At 42.7% G+C, this 18,259-nt stretch overlaps 1 protein-coding gene across 2 annotated transcripts; it reads right to left on the reverse strand.

Moving 5' to 3' along the window:
* Nucleotides 1-279: 279 nt before the first annotated feature.
* exoc3l2b (exocyst complex component 3-like 2b) lies at nucleotides 280-18,225 on the reverse strand. 2 transcript variants are annotated; one of them, XM_028465128.1, is made up of 15 exons: nucleotides 18,021-18,225; nucleotides 9,805-10,254; nucleotides 9,501-9,745; nucleotides 5,367-5,629; nucleotides 5,020-5,283; nucleotides 4,839-4,957; nucleotides 4,525-4,639; nucleotides 4,336-4,446; nucleotides 3,693-3,793; nucleotides 3,302-3,418; nucleotides 3,070-3,202; nucleotides 2,833-2,955; nucleotides 2,595-2,750; nucleotides 2,075-2,196; nucleotides 280-1,163 (listed from the first exon to the last, which is right to left on the reverse strand). In XM_028465128.1, the coding sequence occupies exons 2-15, from the start codon at nucleotides 10,239-10,241 to the stop codon at nucleotides 875-877; spliced, it is 2,595 nt and encodes an 864-aa protein (XP_028320929.1). In that variant the 5' UTR covers nucleotides 10,242-10,254; nucleotides 18,021-18,225; the 3' UTR covers nucleotides 280-874. The 2 variants fall into 2 exon arrangements, with proteins under 2 accessions (XP_028320929.1, XP_028320928.1); XM_028465127.1 differs by lacking the exon at nucleotides 18,021-18,225 and adding an exon at nucleotides 13,607-13,933.
* Between the last annotated feature and the right edge of the window lie 34 nt (nucleotides 18,226-18,259).

The following is an 18,259-nucleotide window of genomic DNA, read 5'->3' on the forward strand; positions in this document are numbered from 1 at the left end:
TGTATTATAATCACTCACTAACAATTTACTCTGAAAGACCTTTAATAAACTGCATAGAACCTTCATCTAATGTGCTTTTATTTGATAAAACAAGTTTTCAGTATTTTCTAAAATTCTGACTTTATTTAATAACATAATTATAAAATAATCTGACTCTAGGAACAGATTGTCACGTTTTATTTTGAAGGTGAAACAGAGCATCTGCAGAAGAAAGAGCCTCACACAACATCAGAAAAAGGTCCTCGAACACATCACGTTATGCTAAAGAAAACGCAGAGAAAGATTTCAGCTTTTATTTTGAAAGAAAGAAACAGTACCTTTGATTTTCTCTTTGTGCAACAATTAAAACTCTGTTTGAACCTAAAGTTTAAACTGGTTTAGACAGGAAGGTGAACCAGTTCATGTTAAAGTTCAGTTTTTACACAAAGTCAGAATCAGAAAACCAACAAACTTTAAGAAGAACTCAGATTTAGTCCAGAGTTATCTCACACATTTCACTTTAATCTCTTTAATCTGAGAAAATAAGTCAAAAATTTAGACTTTTAATCCCAGATGTTTAAGTTTCTCTCATAAATTTAGATTAAATACTTTTCTCCTTAATACTTTCAGCTTTATTCTTAGAAATATGACTTTTATTGTGAAAATTCTGACCTAATCTGAGGATTTTGGTTTGAATAGTGACGTCACCTGTCAGAAGGGTTACTTTAATCTCATAAATCAGACTTAATCCTTTGAATTCAGACTTATTTTCTCAGATTTCAACCAAAAAAAAGTATAATTTTACGTTAATCTGAAACTCTGACTTTATCTCATGAAATGTGACAGAATACCTGTGAAGTCATTTTAGTTCCTATAGTAACGGATACTGTGATGATCACAGAACGTCCTCGGCGAGCTCGCCTCTCGCTCTCCGTGTTTTCTTTCGTCGCGGCGCTCGAAGCGAGGAGAAGCAGGCGGAGGCGGCGAGAGACACGCGGCTCAGACCGAGGTTCAAACAGTGGACCTCGGACACCACGGGGACGTCTGAAAACAGTGCGCGGTCCCGAGTTGGAGCCGGGATGCCATCGCCGCTCTCAATGTCCTCCACCACGTTGAGGATCTCCTGACGCTCCGCCTGGCGTCGCATGCCCCGCATGTTGAGGAGCGCAGAGACGTGTTTCTTCCTGTAGGACACAGGACCAATCATACTGAGCACTGAATGTAGCCCCGCCCCTTTACACTTTGACCCTGCTCAGCGTGTGCAGCTACTACGCTAATGACAACATAAAAAACAAAAGCAATGAAAGGAAACAGTTTATATGTTTAAGGTTTATAATAGTCATTTTCTCATTTGTTTTGTGAAAACATTTCTTGAATTTGCTTAAAAGGTTAAAACTTGTTGAATAAATTATGTTTTTTCAGTTATTGTCCTGAATGGTAAAAAAATTATGATTGTGGCACTAATACCTTCGTACCTGTGGTGCCAACATAACTCCGTACTTGTGGCAATTACCAAGCTCTGTACCTGTGGCGCTTACATAGATCGGTACCTGTGGCGCAAACGTAGCTCTGTACCTGTTGTGCTAACGTAACTCTGTACATTTGGCGCTAACCTAGCGCTGTACCTGTGGTGCTAACGTAACTCTGTACATGTGGTGCTAACCTAACTCTGTAGCTGTGGCGCAAAACTAGCTCTGTACTTGTGGCACTAATGTAACTCTGTACTTGTGGCAATTACAGAGCTCTATACGGTTGCTAATCTAACTCAGTACCAGTGGCACGAACCTAGCTCCGTACCTGTCGCACTAACATAACTCAGTCCCTGTGGCGCTAACATAACTTCGTACCTGTAGCGCTAACCTAGCTCTTTACCTGTGTCGCTAACATAACTCCGTATCTGTGGTGCAAACGTAACTCCGTACCTGTGGTGCTAACTTAGCTCTGTACCTGTAGTGCTCACGTAACTCCATACCTGTGGCACTAATGTAGCTCAGTAACTGGTCCTAATGTAACTCCATACTGGTGACACTAACGTAACTCAGTACCTGTGGCGCTAACATAACTCCGTACCTGTGGCGCTAACGTAACTCCATACCTGATGTCGGGAAACTCTCGGACCAAAACAGCGACCTCCATCTGAATGGACGGGACGTCCTCCAACTGAATAATCTCTGAGATGTGGGACAGGGCACTGTCCAACCAGCTACAAGGAGACTCCTGGAAGACACGCCCACCCATCAAACTAATCAGGAGATAGTCAGTAACAGTAACTAAAAAGTAACTGACAGTAACTGACAGGAACTAAAAAGTAAATTACAGTAACTGACAGTGACCAAAATGTAACTGACAGTGACTGCCAGTGTTTAAAAAGTAACTGACAGTATCTAAAAAGTAACTGACAGTGACAGACAGTAACTAAAAAATAACTGACAGTGAAAGACAGTCACTGACAGTAACTAACAATAACTGACAGTGACTGACAGTAATTAAAAAGTAACTAAAAAGTAACTGACAGTCACTGAAAGTAACTAAAAAGTAACTGACAGTATCTAAAAAGTAACTGACAGTGACAGACAGTCACTGACAGTCACTGAAAGTAACTGACAGTAACTGACCAACTCGTTGAAGAGCACTTTGATCCTGTGTCCTTCGTCTCTCAGACGCACAGACGCTCTCCGTCTGATCTTAGTCGAGCTACAGACGATCCTTCCTTTCATTAGTGAGCGCAGATATTCAGTGACCACACGGCGGTGGACATCATCCGTCAGTAGCTGATGGACAGACACAGACAGAGATAGAGAGAGAGCTGAGGACAGCTGAGACACAAACAGACACACACACAGACAGACTGACCTGGTATGGAGGAGAGTCCATCCGTCTGTACTTCTTAAAATCTTCTTTAATGATAGATTCAATCTGATCGAATGGATCCGTGTTCGTCAGCCACTTCCTCCTCACCACAGAGTCAAAGAGAGGCTACACACACACACACGCACACACGCACACACGCACACACGCACGTGCACACACACACTTATTGTCAGTTACTTTTTAGTTACTGTCAGTTACTTTTTAGTTACAGTCAGTTACCCTGATGTGTGTGTAGAGTCGTTCTGATAGAACTTTAATTCCGAGTTTAACGACGACATCCAAACTTCTGTTTGCTCTCTGCAAAGAGTCCTCACTGAGAGACACACACTGAGCACAACGCTGTACAAAGCCTCTACACACACACAGACACACACAGACATTATTAAATATATACAGACACTGACTATGTGTGTGTGTGTGTGTGTGTGTGTGTGTGTGTGTGTGTGTGTACCTGAGTGGAGGACAGCAGTTAACCATAGCGATGGTCTTAGACACGTATCCGTCCTGGTTTTCTGTGATGGTGACGTTCTGCATTCCTTCATGAAACATTTCCACCTTCCTCTGAAAACTGTCCCACAACAGGAAGTAGCGTTAAACGCTCAGTGTGAAACCAAAATAAAAGCTGCTCACATCTTTCAATCTCACATTCTGATGTGTGTGTGTGTGTGTGTGTGTGTGTGTGTGTGTGTGTGTGTGTGTGTGTGTGTGTGTGTGTGTGTGTGTGTGTGTGTGTGTGTGTGTGTGTGTGTGTGTGTGTGTGTGTGTCACTCTGAGCTGTTCCCCAGGAGAACATCACAATAACACGCTAAAGCTAATCAACTCTTATTTTGAAAGGATGGCACCTGTAGAGGAAGTCAGCCAGCCCATTGAGGCTGCACTGAGAGACTCTGGAGTTCAAACTTCTGCTGACGGACGCTGAACGCTCCAGATCCTCCTGTAGCCTCTAGACCAATCAGAGAGGGGGGGCGGAGTCTGTCAGACACTATCATATGTTATACATCACAATGTGTGTGTGTGTGTCTCTATGTGTGTATCTAACCTGTATTACAGTCCTTGCTGCGTGTAGTGTATATTGTGTGTGTGCAGTGTGTATTGTGTGTATACTGTTTTTATAGTGTGTATTTAACCTGTATTAGCTGTGAGTAGCGAGTGTGTAGTGTGTATATTATGTATAGTGTGTATCCAACGTGTATAACGGTCCTAAATATGGGTAGTGTGTGTGTATAGTGTGTATATTGTGAGTGGTACCTGTATAACGGTCTTAGCTGTGTGTAAAGTGTGTATGCAGTGTGTATAGCGTGTATCTATGTGTGTATACTGTGTGTGTGGTACCTGTATGACAGTCCAAGCTGTGTGTAATGTGTGTGTATAGTGTGTGTATAACCTGTATAACGGCCCTAGCTGTGTGTTAGTGTGTAGTGTGTGTATCCATGTGTGTACAGTGTGTATGTAGTGTACATAGTGTGTATAGTGTGTGTGTGGTACCTGTATGACGGTCCTAGCCAGGCTGATGTTAAACTCCTCCACGTGGAGCGTCTCCATCCACTTCTTTTCCTCCTCGTCTAGGAGCTGACTCAGCTCTGTGGTCACTTTAGCCTGCACAGGGAGGAGCCATGCGCCTCAATCACTCAGTCACTAATAAACACACACACAGGGTGTGTTTGATTCTCTCACCCTGACAGAGTTCAGACAGTCCAGCTCCAGACGATCCACGGTGTCAGAGGACAGGAGAGGAGGGAGCTGAGCCCGACTGAACGCACACGTTATACTCAGAGTCCCCAGGACGTCCCTGAACACATACACACACACAAACACACACACTTTATACTCAGAGTCTCAGTGACGGACTGACAGAAGTGAGGCTGCAATAGTGAACCATCAGCCCCTCCCACAACCACCTCACACCACATTCACACCAGTAATGTGCCTGTAGTGTGTCTGACTCTGTAATGTGTTTGTAGTGTGTGTGTGTGATGTGTGTGTCTGACCTGTTGTAGATGTTGTGTAGATAGTCTAGTAGTGAGTACGTGTCTGTTATTTCCAGCTGTCTGTCAGTGATGGCCGTCAGTCTTTTGGACACAGCTTGATGGTAGCCCTCCACATACACCTGGGGGTCAGAGGTCAGAGGTCAGAGGTGACCCAGTGAGGTTAGGGTTAGGGGTAGGGTACCTGGAGGGGCTGGTACTCCTCGGGGTAAATGGACACCACGTTCCTCCTGGCGGCGCCGAGATCTTCCACCACCCGGGCTCTGAGTCGGTCCAGGTAGCGGTGCAGCTCCCCAGCCGTAAACTCCGCCCTCTGAGGCAGGGAGCCGTCAGCCGCCTCCCGGACCGCCTCCGTCCACCTTTGCTTGAGGCGGCGAGGCCGGGGGCCACCGGGCACCCCCTCACCCAGCGCCCAGCGTTTGTCCACCTCCTCCTCCTGCTGGAGGACCTGAACACACACACACACACACACAGACATGCTGCTGTTAGCGATGTCACAGCTGTCTCGTCATAGTAACTGCACCCCCGTACCTGCACCACCAGGCCCAGGTTGGGCCCTGCGGTGGGGCTCCTGAGGGATTCCCGGACCACCGCCCAAAGCTCCTTCTGCAGCTCCTCGTACAGCAGCTCCACGTCCTTGGCCTTCCTCCGCCCCCCGTCCTTCACGCCCGCCCTGTCCTCGGGGGAAGCCGCCCCCTCGCGCCCCCCCTCTGTGCACTCCTGCTCCAGCTCCAGGATGTGGGAGTCAGCCAAGAGCAGGTCCCTCTTCTTCACCAGCTGCAGGATCTCCAGGACTGCAGAAGAATAAACGCCCCATTAGAGCCCCGCCTCCTCAGCCATGGGGCCACTGACTACTGACTAGTTAGTGGTGTTGGAAACCAGCTGGTGATTGTGTTAACTAGTGACTCAGTCTGAGTGTTAGCTGGCTGCGCTCAGACTTCAGTCATCAGTTAACACAGACACCAGTTTGACCGTAACACCAGTTTAATCACTGAAGGCCACGCACTGCTGAGGAGTGATGTCACCCAGGGAGGGCCTGTGATGTCATCAGAGCTGACATCATCAGTACAATTATGTCATTGGTTAGTGGAGGCGACGCCTTCAGGGGATGCATCTCCACCCTTAGCCCCTCCCACAGAGCTGTACCAGTTGGAAACCAGTGAAATAAACCAGTGGACATCACTGATGGGAACCATCAACACTCAAACACACCTGAATATCAGAGGGTCACTGGTTCTAATCCCACCTGGTCCATCACTGAGGGATGTGATCAACTCCCTGAACCCAAACTTTGGATAAAAGAGTCTACTAAATCAAACTGGACTTGAACGCACCACAGATTCTAAACTTTGCATTAATGCTGAGACACACACGTGTGTGCTGAGTCAGCTGGGTGTGTGTGTGTGTGTGTGTGAACAGAGGTGCTAGTGTCACAGTGTGTAATCTGACTCTCGTCTCCACATTTTTCTGATGGTTTGCTGTGATGATACGAGTCAGCAAAATGAGAGCAGACAGAGGAAGTTGACCTTCACTAGCCTACACTTAGTTACCTAAGTTACAGTAGCTACCAGAGTTAGCAGGTTAACCTTCACTAACCTGCTCTTATTTACCTAAGTTAGCTACCATAGCAGGTTAACCTTTACTAACCTACACTTGGTTACCTAAATTAGCTACCATAGTTAGCAGGTTAACCTTCACTTACCCTGCCCTTCAGGGCTGCCAAGATTCGGAAAATGTCAAAAGTGAGACTTTAGTGACCTGATGCCTTCCAGTGAAAAAAAAACGTGTCCTTTTTTAACATGGCTTTGTCCTGTTTTAATGTTGATTTCTTCCTAAAGACTGATGTCATCACCTCCATGCCAGTGGCTCTCCCTGCACTGTGGCCTCCTGATGCTAGTTGTAATCAACCAGAAAGTAGAAATGAAAACTAACAAGAATTTTGACAAAATACATTTATTTGGTGGAATTCAGTAGCTGAATAAGAGTTTTAATTAATTTAAATATAATGTCTTGCACAGACACACAAGTAGAAGTGGGCGATATGGGAAAAAAAAAAAATCACATCACGATTTTTTCTTTGTAAAATCACGATCACGTCACTATTTTTTTCATTCAAATCATTTAGACGATTTTAAAATTATTTACCAATAAAACAAACCAATTCACCTACTTAAAATTATTGTCCTAAATGGAAAAAAGGAATAAAATATCATTTAAGACAAGGTAATTTTCAGTTATTTTTTTAAATTGTATGTAAGCAATTTATCAAACTGCTTTGGTTACATTAGGCCTGGGTGATATGGACCAATACTCATATCGCTATATTTTTCCTCAAAATGGCAATAGGCGATATAAACCATTTATTGTTTATCAATAGTTTTACAAAAAAACACAACATTTTGTGTCACTTTTGACTTTTTCCTTCATTAAGGCTGAAATATTATTAAATTATGTAGTGTTGCTTTTTTCAGGGCAGCTCTAGAGTTGTTAAAAGTCGTTTTTAAAGTAAATCACATTCAGGACACTGTCTCTTTAAGAGTGTGTAAACAGCCCCGTTAGCTACAGCAGCAGCAGATCTCTGCTGAGGAGCGACAGAGAGTTAGTTAGAGAAGAGAAACACATGCAGTGTTTCCTCAAACATCTCTCAGTGCTTCAACACTTACAGACAGACAGACAGACATCTGCACTGAGCCTCTGACACACAGTCGCTAACACATCTGACTGTGTGCGCTCATGCACCAGGGGGGGAGGGGGGTTAGTTTATTAGACGAGTAAACACTATAACACACACACAGCAATATAAACAGTGAACAAAATTGGGTAGTTACAAACCATCTAAGACAGCATCTGTCTACAAGAAATACTTTTTCTTTCTGAAAGCAGGATTGGTTATCTCCGTCAGTCGATCAGAGTTACTCGAGTTACGGCAAGCCATGAGGACCAAAGTTCATGATCATGAAAAAAATAAAAAGAGTACTGAATGGGGAAATATAAGTGTGAGAAATGTCAAGTGTGGCGTGTGGTGTGAGAATGCATCAAATTGCGTGACTGTCACACTCAAAGCGTGAGGCTTGACAGCTGTGTGCTCTTAGTTACCAAAGTTAGCGACCATAGTTAGCAGGTTAAACTTCACTAACCTCTTAGTTACCTAAGTTAGCTGCCATAGTTAGCAGGTTAAACTTCACTAACCTCTTAGTTACCTAAGTTAGCTACCATAGTTAGCAGGTTAACTTTTACCAATCTACATTGGGTTACCTAAGTTAGCGACATTAATTAGCAGGTTAGCTCTGCTTTGCGGAGTTAAATTTGTAAATGAGTTTGTTTTTAGCTTTGAAAATGTTTGAAAGTGTTTATTCTGCATTTTTGTTAGTTTAGCATGTAGAGTTGTTTGCTTAGAATGTAGCAATGTTAGCCTAGAAAGTAGCGTTGTTAGCTTAGAACAAAGCATTGTTCGCTTAGCATATAGTGTTATTAGCTTAGCACGTAGTGATGTTACCTTAGCACGTAGTTGCGCTAGTTGAGCAGGGTCAAAAGGTAAAGGGGCGGGGCTCTTGTGGACTTCTGCTGACCTCAGCGTGTCTCAGCCTGTCCAGGAGACTGAGTTCTGAGTGTTAGCTTTGTTTTATAATGCCACCAACCTGGCGTGTCAGCGTTTTGACGTGTGGAGGGAGTGATGCGGGTGAAGCAAATGCTGTGAGCAGCTTCACGCTGTGTGTAACGTGAGCGTGTAGGAGCACGACAGGAATGAAGATCAGAAGATGGACCGCGGAGGCTCAGGAGATGCTTTGATAAACCACACAGGTGTTCTGTGCTGGGAAAAGCTTTCACAAAGTATTTTCATGTGCTCACAAGCCAATGAGTGATGCAGGGGGGAGGGGGGGAGCCTCATCCAATCAGAGATGCTGAAACAGGAACGTGTAACAGAATAGATAAAGATACACCGACTTTACCAGTTAAGGGTCATTACATGTTATTTAACAAATGTTCCACGCACTTTGATCTAAAAAAAAATCTGAAATTGTTGTGTGATTACTCAATAGTCACACTGTAAATGTTTGATCTGACTTTTTAAGATATGGACAATTTAGTGAGCTTCCAATATGTCCGGAACTCCAGCACATAGGAAAGGTAAATATGGTATAGTAATAAGCTTCACCTACTCTCTCAGAATATAGAAGTAGATCTGCTATACATCCTAAATATCTGGTGGACATGTCAGCTCCTCTAAATAGTCACTAAGTCAGTGTGTGTTTGGTTCTGGAACATGTTTGGGTCTTCAGTAAACTACTTAGCATATGTCTCAGCTCCCTGTAATGTGATCAGCTTAGAGCTATAAACATAGACTGTTCACATCACTAATGATTAATCACAGATATGCATTGGTTCTTGGGTGACACGCTCTGGAAATATGATCATATACTTTTTTCTACTATTTTCATTGGACCATAAATGCATGTTGGAATGTAAGAAAACATCTGATCTGTTTTAATTTATAGTATAAATGTTATTCTTTATTAGGATATTAATTTATTTTTCTTCATGTGACTTCATTTTTATTTTGGACCGTAAACACACACCAAGGTGTGATGAATCTTATTGATGTCAGACTAATTAATGAACAATGCTGTGACGGCTTTAAACGGCGGCTGTGGCCACGCCCCCTACCTGAGAGTGGCTCACGGGGTTTGACCTCCTCCTCCGCTGCCTGCTGCTGCACCGGCTGGTCCTCGGGAGCCTGCGACGACTGGTCGTTGTTAGACTCCCGCTTCATCTTCCCCAGACCAACCATCTTCATGAAGGACACGCGGCGGCTGCTGGAGTCGCACTCGCTGTCTGCGGTGCCGCCCGTCTCGCCGTTCACCGTCGACTCCTTTCGGTAACCCAATGAGTCACGATATTTCCCTGCAAACCTGAAGGGGGCGTTAATGAAGAGGCCGTCCTCCCTCACCGCCCACCGCTGTGTGTTTACCTGAGCAGGCTGCCCTCGGAGCTCCTCCTCCCTCTCTTCTTCTTCTCTGCGGGCGAGGGCGTGCCCTGTGGCGAGGGTGAGGCGCTGCCCTGGCTGCGGCCGGACACCCTCAGGTTCCGGCCCAGCTTCCCCAGGCTCTTCAGAGGAGACTTGAAAGTAAACGTTCTCTTAGAGGAGCTACTTCCTCCGCCCCCTTTCTTCCCCTCGTTGGCTTCGTTCTCATCTTCCTCATCCTCAAATGGGTTGCGGTCCCTGGGGGTGTCGCCGTCCAAGAGGGAGCTGCCCGGCGACCAGCGGTGGGCGGAGCCACCGTCGTCATGCTCGAAGGGGCTGTGGTGGGGTGTGATGTTCAGGCTCATCCTGCGCAGGATTAGGCCGTTCTCTAGGGTCGGACCACCGCCTTTCAGACGCACTGGGAGGTTTTTGAGGATAGGCATGGTTGGGCTGGGCCTGAGGAAGAGAACAACCAATCAGTGACCAATCAAAGAGAGCCATTAAAGGACCCATGTTGAACTAAATCAACTTTTCTGTGCTTTAAACATCATAAAGGTCTATTAGGGCTTCATACACATGCCCAAAGTGTTTTTTTCATTGATTCCCTCAATCATTAGTCAAAGGGTGATTTGCTCCTTTCTTCCTGCAGGGCGAGCCCAAACACTACAATTTGAATAGCGAGTGCTACTATGTATGTATTATGTTACTATGTACTATGCAGTGCTATGTATGTATTTTCTACAGTCTATGTATGTACCGGCGAATGCCCCACCCCCACGCTCTGTCTCATGTTTATAAAGCAGCATGAGCTCAGCTACGGAGTGGGTGGGAGGAGGGTGGGCCGTCCTCTGGCCCTACGTCACGGGGAGGAGGAAGTCAGTAGGCCACAAATCAGCCTGTTTGTGTAGAGTTGCTCAGAAAATGACTTTTCAGAAGCTAAAACTCTGTAAAACATGCGAGTTTGGGAAAATAAACCTCAAATACTATGTTTTTGTGGTTCTTGGAACAAATGATATAAAAGAACAATGGCTCCTTAATTACTTTTAAATAGTAATAATAATAATTAGTGATCATTTATGTAAGCAGAGAGCAGGAAGCAGTGCACGCAAAGTAACCAGCCAATCAGAGACCTAGCACACACGTCAGAGTTTATAGCAATTGCCATGACAACACATCCTCCTTCACCTACAGAGCGCCGTGTTCCAGCTGCTGACATTGAGTCACTCATTAGTCCTTACTTTCCTCAGCCTCGAACACACAGACACACACACACACAAACTGTGTGAGGAAGCTGTGAACCATGGTAACCGTGGCAACAATAATCAGTGACACTCACACTCATAAAGTCCTTAAACATTAAACATTAACCACTGAGTCCCCATGAGCTAAGGACTGATTCACCTGAGTATGGGAAACTTTCACCTTCACACACCTTCACACACCACACCAGACAATAAAAGACAATACAAAACCAAACTTAACCAAACCAGACCAGACAGAACATAACCAAAAAAATACAGACCAGGGTGAAGCTTATTTTACATTTTAAAAGGTACAAAAATAGCAAAACTTTGTGGGTATGCGTGTGTATTTTGAGGTGAGGTGAAGGTTCAGGAAGTGAGAGTGAGTCCTCTGAGCTGATGGGAGCGGATGTTGTTCACGTTGTTGGTTTCCAGTCTCACCAGAAATAGACACACACACACACACACACACACGCACACACACACACTATCATTGAAGCTGGCGGACACAAACAATGGCAGCGGAAAGAACAGTGATACGGGGCTAGTTCACATTTGGCGCCGCGTTGTTGCGCGTTATCGTGTCCATGGCAACAGGCCAATATCCGTGAGACAGAAGTCTGACGCCTAAATGGGTATGTAGTGCGTTCACATTAGACAGTATGAATAGATTGAGTAGGTGAGAAATACCAGGATGTATACTATATGCACTTTAAGTGTGCACGATGGGCACACTAGTCATACTCAACCATCCCATGATGCACTGGGAGCTGAATGCATGAATGTAAAATGGTCCTGTGACCGGCTTCAAGCTAAAAATCAAACATCCCCTTTTCAAAATAAAAGCATCTCGTCTTCTCTTACAACTCTTTTGTAAATAGGGCTCTTATTTTGAAGTTTAGTCAGTAGACCAATGGAGGGTCTCTGAAAATGTGTGAAATGTGTGAATGAAATGTGTCTACGTGAGTTTTATGGATGAAATGAGCACATGTTGATATTCTACTTGGTCACTTTCTCACTTCAAATGTTTTCAGAACTTTCACACATCTAAAGGTCTCAGGAATCCAGTGCTCAAAGACTGGACTTCACCACCCCTGTACTAGACAGTATATACTATAATACTGAGTGGACGACTCTGCTCCGCCCCCATCTTCATCATGTAGTTAACCAACCCAGGACTAACATCACATACACCAGTGATCCACCCAGCATGATACACCATCCCAAGATACACACACAGAGAGGCAGACAGACACACACACCCTTAGCATCACATGCAGAAAAAGAGGAAGACGAGCAGATACTCAATCATTGCCATATGACACGCCTCAGGCCTGACCAGTGTGTGTGTGTGTGTGTCTGATAATCAGCTAAATGGAGGAAACCTTCACTGACAGACCAACAGGAAGCTGTCATGACAGCAGCTGATCTCTGACTTCCTGTTCTGAAGCTCCAAATATTCCAAACAAACTGTTTAGTGTTTCTAACTCCAGCAGAACAGAGTGAACTCAGAGAGGTGAAGTCACGACATGATCACCAATCACACCCTGACACCAGCTGCTCTGAGTGCTAAGACTTCTGTTGGATGAAGATGGAACTGATCACATCATCATCATCCAATCAGCATGAGTTACCATGGAAACAGAGGCAGGAGGTTCTCCTCCCCGTGTTCCTTCAGTGGTAAAGTGTAAAGAAGATCAGATGGACTTTGATCCGTCAACATTCTTCACTTTGTTTAAAGTCAAATGGAAAAACACCTGAAGGGTCAGTGAAGGCAGCACGGAGGAGTGTCAGTAAACACAACATTAGTGTGTGATGGCAACAAGACACACACAAGTAGTTTTTCAAAAGCTTGATTATAGGGGGCAGTAGGGGTTTGATTCCCAGGGTGAGTTATTCTTTTATTCCATTTGAAACATATTTTAGTTCCAAGAAGAAAGATAAAGACGTGGCTTCATTTATTAATTTATTGATCCGGGTTTCCTTTTCTTAACATGAAAGATTCTAGTTCTCATATCTCTACATGCTGTTATAAACAATATCCCTTAATCATTGATAACTCTGTGTGTGCGTGTGCGTGTGTGTGTGTGTGTGTGTGTGTGTGTGTGTGTGTGTGTGTGCGTGTGTGTGTGTGTGTGTGTGTGTGATGGCAACGGTTAATCGTTAACTGGTTTGATTTTTTTTGTTTTGTTAAACCTTAATTTAATTTCACTGTAACTCATATACATACAGGTACATTTATGAAATGTGTTCTTTGAACCATCCCTGAGGAGCCACAGTGCGGTACCCGGGGAACAGTTGGGGGTTCAGAGACTTGCTCAAGATCCCACATTGTTGGCCCGGGTAAGACCCTCCGATGACCACCTCAGCGTTCTTAACCACTCCTTTACCTTCAGTGAAACTTTGAATCATTTCAAACAAACTAAACTTATTCTGTGTGAATGGACCGATGTTAGAATCTGATGAGGACTTGGTTTATAACGGGTCAGATCCACCGCACAGGGACACAGGTCCTGGTCCTGGTCCTGGTCCAAGGACATTAAGGCTTGGTTCGGTTCGGTACTCACGGGTCGGACTCATGGTGGCGGTTCGGTTGGACTCTGATGCGGCTATGTCCAGGTCCGGTTCCAGGTCCGGTTCCAGGTCCAGGTGTGATAATCTGCGGCTCCGCTCAGAGTCCCGTCAGCGTGCTGCGTTCAGGTGCGGTCGGATATATGATGACTGGAGGAGGGAGCGGCGGGTAAAGGTCACAGCGGGAGTCCCGCTCTGAGGATTTATAAACTTTATGATCGATGCTCCAACCGTCGGCGTGACATCACTCCTCTGACCCCTCCCTCTGCAGTAAACTATTGGTAAATAGTTCTAACCCTTCAGCAGGAGGTTTGACAGACTGTTAGAAACATCCCATAATACACACTGAGGTCCCTGAACGCAACGCGTCAGTCAGCAGCAACTCAATTAAGAACTGTGTGTGTGTGTGTGTGTGTGTGCGTGCGTGTGTCAGTGTGTGCGTGTGTCAGTGTGTGTGTGTGTGTGTGCGTGTGTGTGTGTGTGTGTGTGTCAGTGTTCCACCACAGGAAGTAACTTAATGAAAACTTCATGCGAATAAATGTGACATTAACCATAGTTAATTAGTTTACTCGTGCACTAGTAGACTTTAATAGTTAAGCTAAAGGTGTCAGTAGTTAGCATCATATGCTAATGAGGGGGCAGGGAAAAGCTTTCTAAAGTATTCCTACCAATCAGGGAGCTGTATTTGGTTCTAATCCCTCTTACTTCATTTACATTAGGTCTACTAGTACTGATAGTGAGAGTTCAAGTGTGTAAACAAAAACGTTTTACGAGTAAAGATTTTCAGTGCACTAGTGCACGAATAGAGCGTACCCGATTCCACAGAGTAAAAAAAGGTCTCTGAGGCTCTAGACATCCGCTCATAGAATATCCATGTCAAATTACAGCCCGATTCAACGAGCATTAACGGCGAAGTAGTCATCTGAAAAATGGGGGCGCATACGGAGTAATGGGTCCCATTCATATATCGGTATGTGTCAATGATTCGGTACCACCAATTGTTGCAATATTTGACACAAATAAATGAGTAAACGACTTTAATGGAAATTGCCAAAAAAAAGGGGGATGGGCCCCCGTACTCCTTGGGCCCCGATTCGAATTGTGAGAGGGATAATCATAATCTACGTTGAATTACCTTTGAAATGATATATCACACGACTTTGTTTTCATAAAATTACCAGAAATAAGGGGTGGGCCCCCCGGGCCCCATTTAAAAAAAAAGGGCTCCAAGCCTCTCATCATATTAATTAATAAAGTATTCATACCAAACTGCATTCCGATCTAACAGAACTAACGGAGGAGTAGTCATTTGAAAAACCTGTGACACGTACGGGGTAATGAGCCCCATTTATACTGTATATTGGTATGAGCCAATGATTTGGTGCCACAAACACCGATATTTCACTCGCAAATAAATGAAAAATTGACCTTTGTTTTTCGGGCTCAGAGTGTCAATGCGTTCACATCTATAGATTATAACTACCAAATTTCAGCCCAATCCGTTCACGAATAACAGAGGAGTAGTGATTTTACCAAGTGTACACAACAAGAAGAAAAAGAAGAACAAAGTGAGGGCGTTTTGAGTCCCGTAGCCCAGCCTAAAAATCATCTGCTCGTAGTTGATTTTGTTTCACTAGTAGTACTTAGTAAACTTAAAATACATTACTAGTAACATTTTAAAACTAGTCACACAAAACTGTGGAGTAGCAGACGATTTTGTTTTACTACTTAAAGATTTTTGTTTCCTAATACTGCTTGTACACTCAAAATATCTCACTGGTACTTCTAGTAAATCCAGTGATTCACTAGTAGTACTAGTAGACCTAATGTTCATAAAGTATGAGGGATTAGAACCAAATCCAGGACCCTGTTGGTTGGAATATTTTCTAAAGCCAATGACAAGCCTAAATTTATTTCCCTATCCCCTTATTAGCATATGATGCTAACTAGTGAAACCTTTAGTTTCACTAGTAAAGTCTACTCATGCACTAGTAGAGATTTATTTAATGCAGGGAAATAATTTGAGGAAAATTTAGTTCTTTGAACATTTTCAGATTTAAAAGTGTGGGAACATTTTTACTTTACTTTCTCCTGGGGCCGAATTTGATGTTCTAGAGCAGGGGTGTGGAACTCATTTTAGTTCAGGGGCCAAATATAGAGCAGCTTAATCTGAACTGCTCCAAATATTTGTTTTATGGGAAAATTAGTAATTTTAACATTATTGTTCCCTAGTTTATGTAAACACAAAATACAAAATATGTAAGAAACCAACAATATCTAAGCAGTAAGTGACAGATATCAGTCCCAACAGGATCTACACTTTAAATTTACTATATTTTGTGACAAATTTCTATTTAATTAGGGGAACTGTTGGGTCATAAGTTGAGGGAAATTTAAGGGATTTTGTAGAATTTAGTTTTTTCAACTGTTTAACATTAAAAATGACTGTAATCCTGTGATATAAGCACCAGGAAAACAGTGAGCACCTGCAAATATTGTTGAGTTTCATTTACATAATGATTCATGTTTTTTCTGCCTTTTTTTTTTTTTAAATTTTCTCCTGTGGGCCGAATTGGATGCTCCAAAGGACCGGATTTGGCCCCCGGGCTATGAGTTTGACATTTATGTTAGAGGAAAGTCCAGCTCAGTGGCAAAGTCTACTCGTGCACTAGTAGAGATTATTAATGGTTGATATCACTGATATCATATTTATACTCAAACATCTTTCCATAGTTATAGACTTACTAAAGTTACACACTATGGCTATTAGAGCTGTACATTGCCATGAATCTGATGATACGATACAATTCATGATTTGCATGTCATAATACAATATATCCCGATAATAAACAATATAATATACTGTGCATCGCCTTATATTGCCATATCAATAATTACAAATGTCACCTTTAAAAGTACAAAATGGTATGAAATAAAGTTTAGTTTATTTAATTTTAAGTAAATGGTAACTAACTGTAATTCAAGATAAAAAAAAAAACAAGTGGAATGTTTATCAAACTGTCAAATTACATTTTTCAAAAGTAACTACATCCATCTACCAAAGTGTACAGTATGTTTTATGAAAATAAAGCTAAAAGTAATTGAGGAGTGAGGTAACAAGGTCTGATGGTGCGTTCACTGACACCTAGTGGCTGGGAGTTTACGTGCTATACAGATGTTAGCGACATTAAATGGATTTTGTGAAAAAAATATTATTAATAAAATTGATAATCTTGCGATACAACACTGAATCGTTTTTTGGCTTATTGGCTACATGCTTAAAGAAAAAGTTCCTTTCAACACAGCCACTAAAATGGTTTCAAACCGTGTCTAAATGTCAGACCGTAGCTGTAACATCACAGTAATAAAGAATTATTATTAACGCCACAAAAACTGCCTAAAAACATCCAGACTAAGTTCATCTCATCATATGAAACATTTCTGTAATTATTTTGTTTAATTTAAGTGGCTGTGACTAAAGGAACTCTTATTATTACATAATGGTTACTAACTGGTTACCCGACGAGTTACAGACTGGTTATATGGTAAACGGACTGACTCATAATATGCTTATTAATAAGCCCAACATTATCAGTTCCACACACACAGCTTCCTGGTTACTGACTAGTTATAGTTCTAACCAGTACATTTTAACTAATGACAGATGCCGTACTTAAGTAGTTTTTTCTTGTATTTCACTTGAGTATTTATTTCTTTGGCAACTTTTTACGTTTACTTTACTTTCTACTCTTTACAATGTAAAAATTATCTCGTCACTTTTAAGACCTTTTGAAGATGACAGCACGACATAAAATGTTAGTTTGAGCTTCTTTATGTTAGGCAGGTCCCTTAGTTTTATGGTTAATATTTTCAAGTTCTTAAAATGTTAAACTCAAAGCTTCTCTGGGTTTAGTTGAGCATTTTCATAGTTTTTTTTTTTTTTTCTTGACTCGTTTAATTTACAAATACAAATAAAAATTCTCCAGTTGTTCATAAAGATTTAATTTATTATTTCAATGTACCAGTTTTCTACAAGTTCTCAATATATATATATATGGAATTTGTTGTTTTAAAAACCCTGTTTTATTATTGAAGGGACATTTTTTACTTTATAGTTTTTTTACTCGAGTACATTTAGTTGCATGCAATTTTTTTTAACTTTTACTCAAGACAGGGAGCAACTTCAATACTTTTACCAGAGTCGTTTCTTATTCAAGTATCTATACTTTTACATTAGTACTGAAGACTAAATAATGAACGAACACACACACACGAACTGTGATGTGACCACGTGGGGCCGCAGCATTGTTTCAGTGACAGAAACACAACATAAAACCATTAAAGCCTGAAACTGGACTTTAAACCAGTCCTGATCCAGAAGATCAACGTGTTTCTGATACCTCCTGTTACCTCTGTCTTCTCGTGTGAAGGAATGAAGGTCAAAGGTCAAAGGTTAAATCCAGATGAGCTGGTCTTGTTCGTTGGTTCTTCCTCACATGTTCTCCTCATGGAGCTCCGCTCGGTGCAGTTTGCAGGTTCTCCTGCTGTGTCCTGGTTCCACTGAGCTCTCACAGAGCTCTGCTCCTTGTTTTCCTGTTTGTCTTATTTTCTAACAGCAGAAGGAAATGGTCATCTTTTCCTCTTCCTCC

This window comes from Gouania willdenowi, chromosome 13, assembly GCF_900634775.1.
Source record: "Gouania willdenowi chromosome 13, fGouWil2.1, whole genome shotgun sequence".
NCBI lineage: Eukaryota > Metazoa > Chordata > Actinopteri > Blenniiformes > Gobiesocidae > Gouania > Gouania willdenowi.

Coding starts and splice junctions, on each gene's coding strand:
- exoc3l2b (XM_028465128.1), bottom strand. CDS start 10,241: ATGCCTATCCTCAAAAACCTCCCAGTGCGTCTGAAAGGCGGTGGTCCG. Junction 4,958..5,019: donor AGGAGTACCAGCCCCTCCAG/GTACCCTACCCC, acceptor TCTGACCCCCAG/GTGTATGTGGAGGGCTACCA. Junction 4,447..4,524: donor ACTGTCTGAACTCTGTCAGG/GTGAGAGAATCA, acceptor CTCCCTGTGCAG/GCTAAAGTGACCACAGAGCT.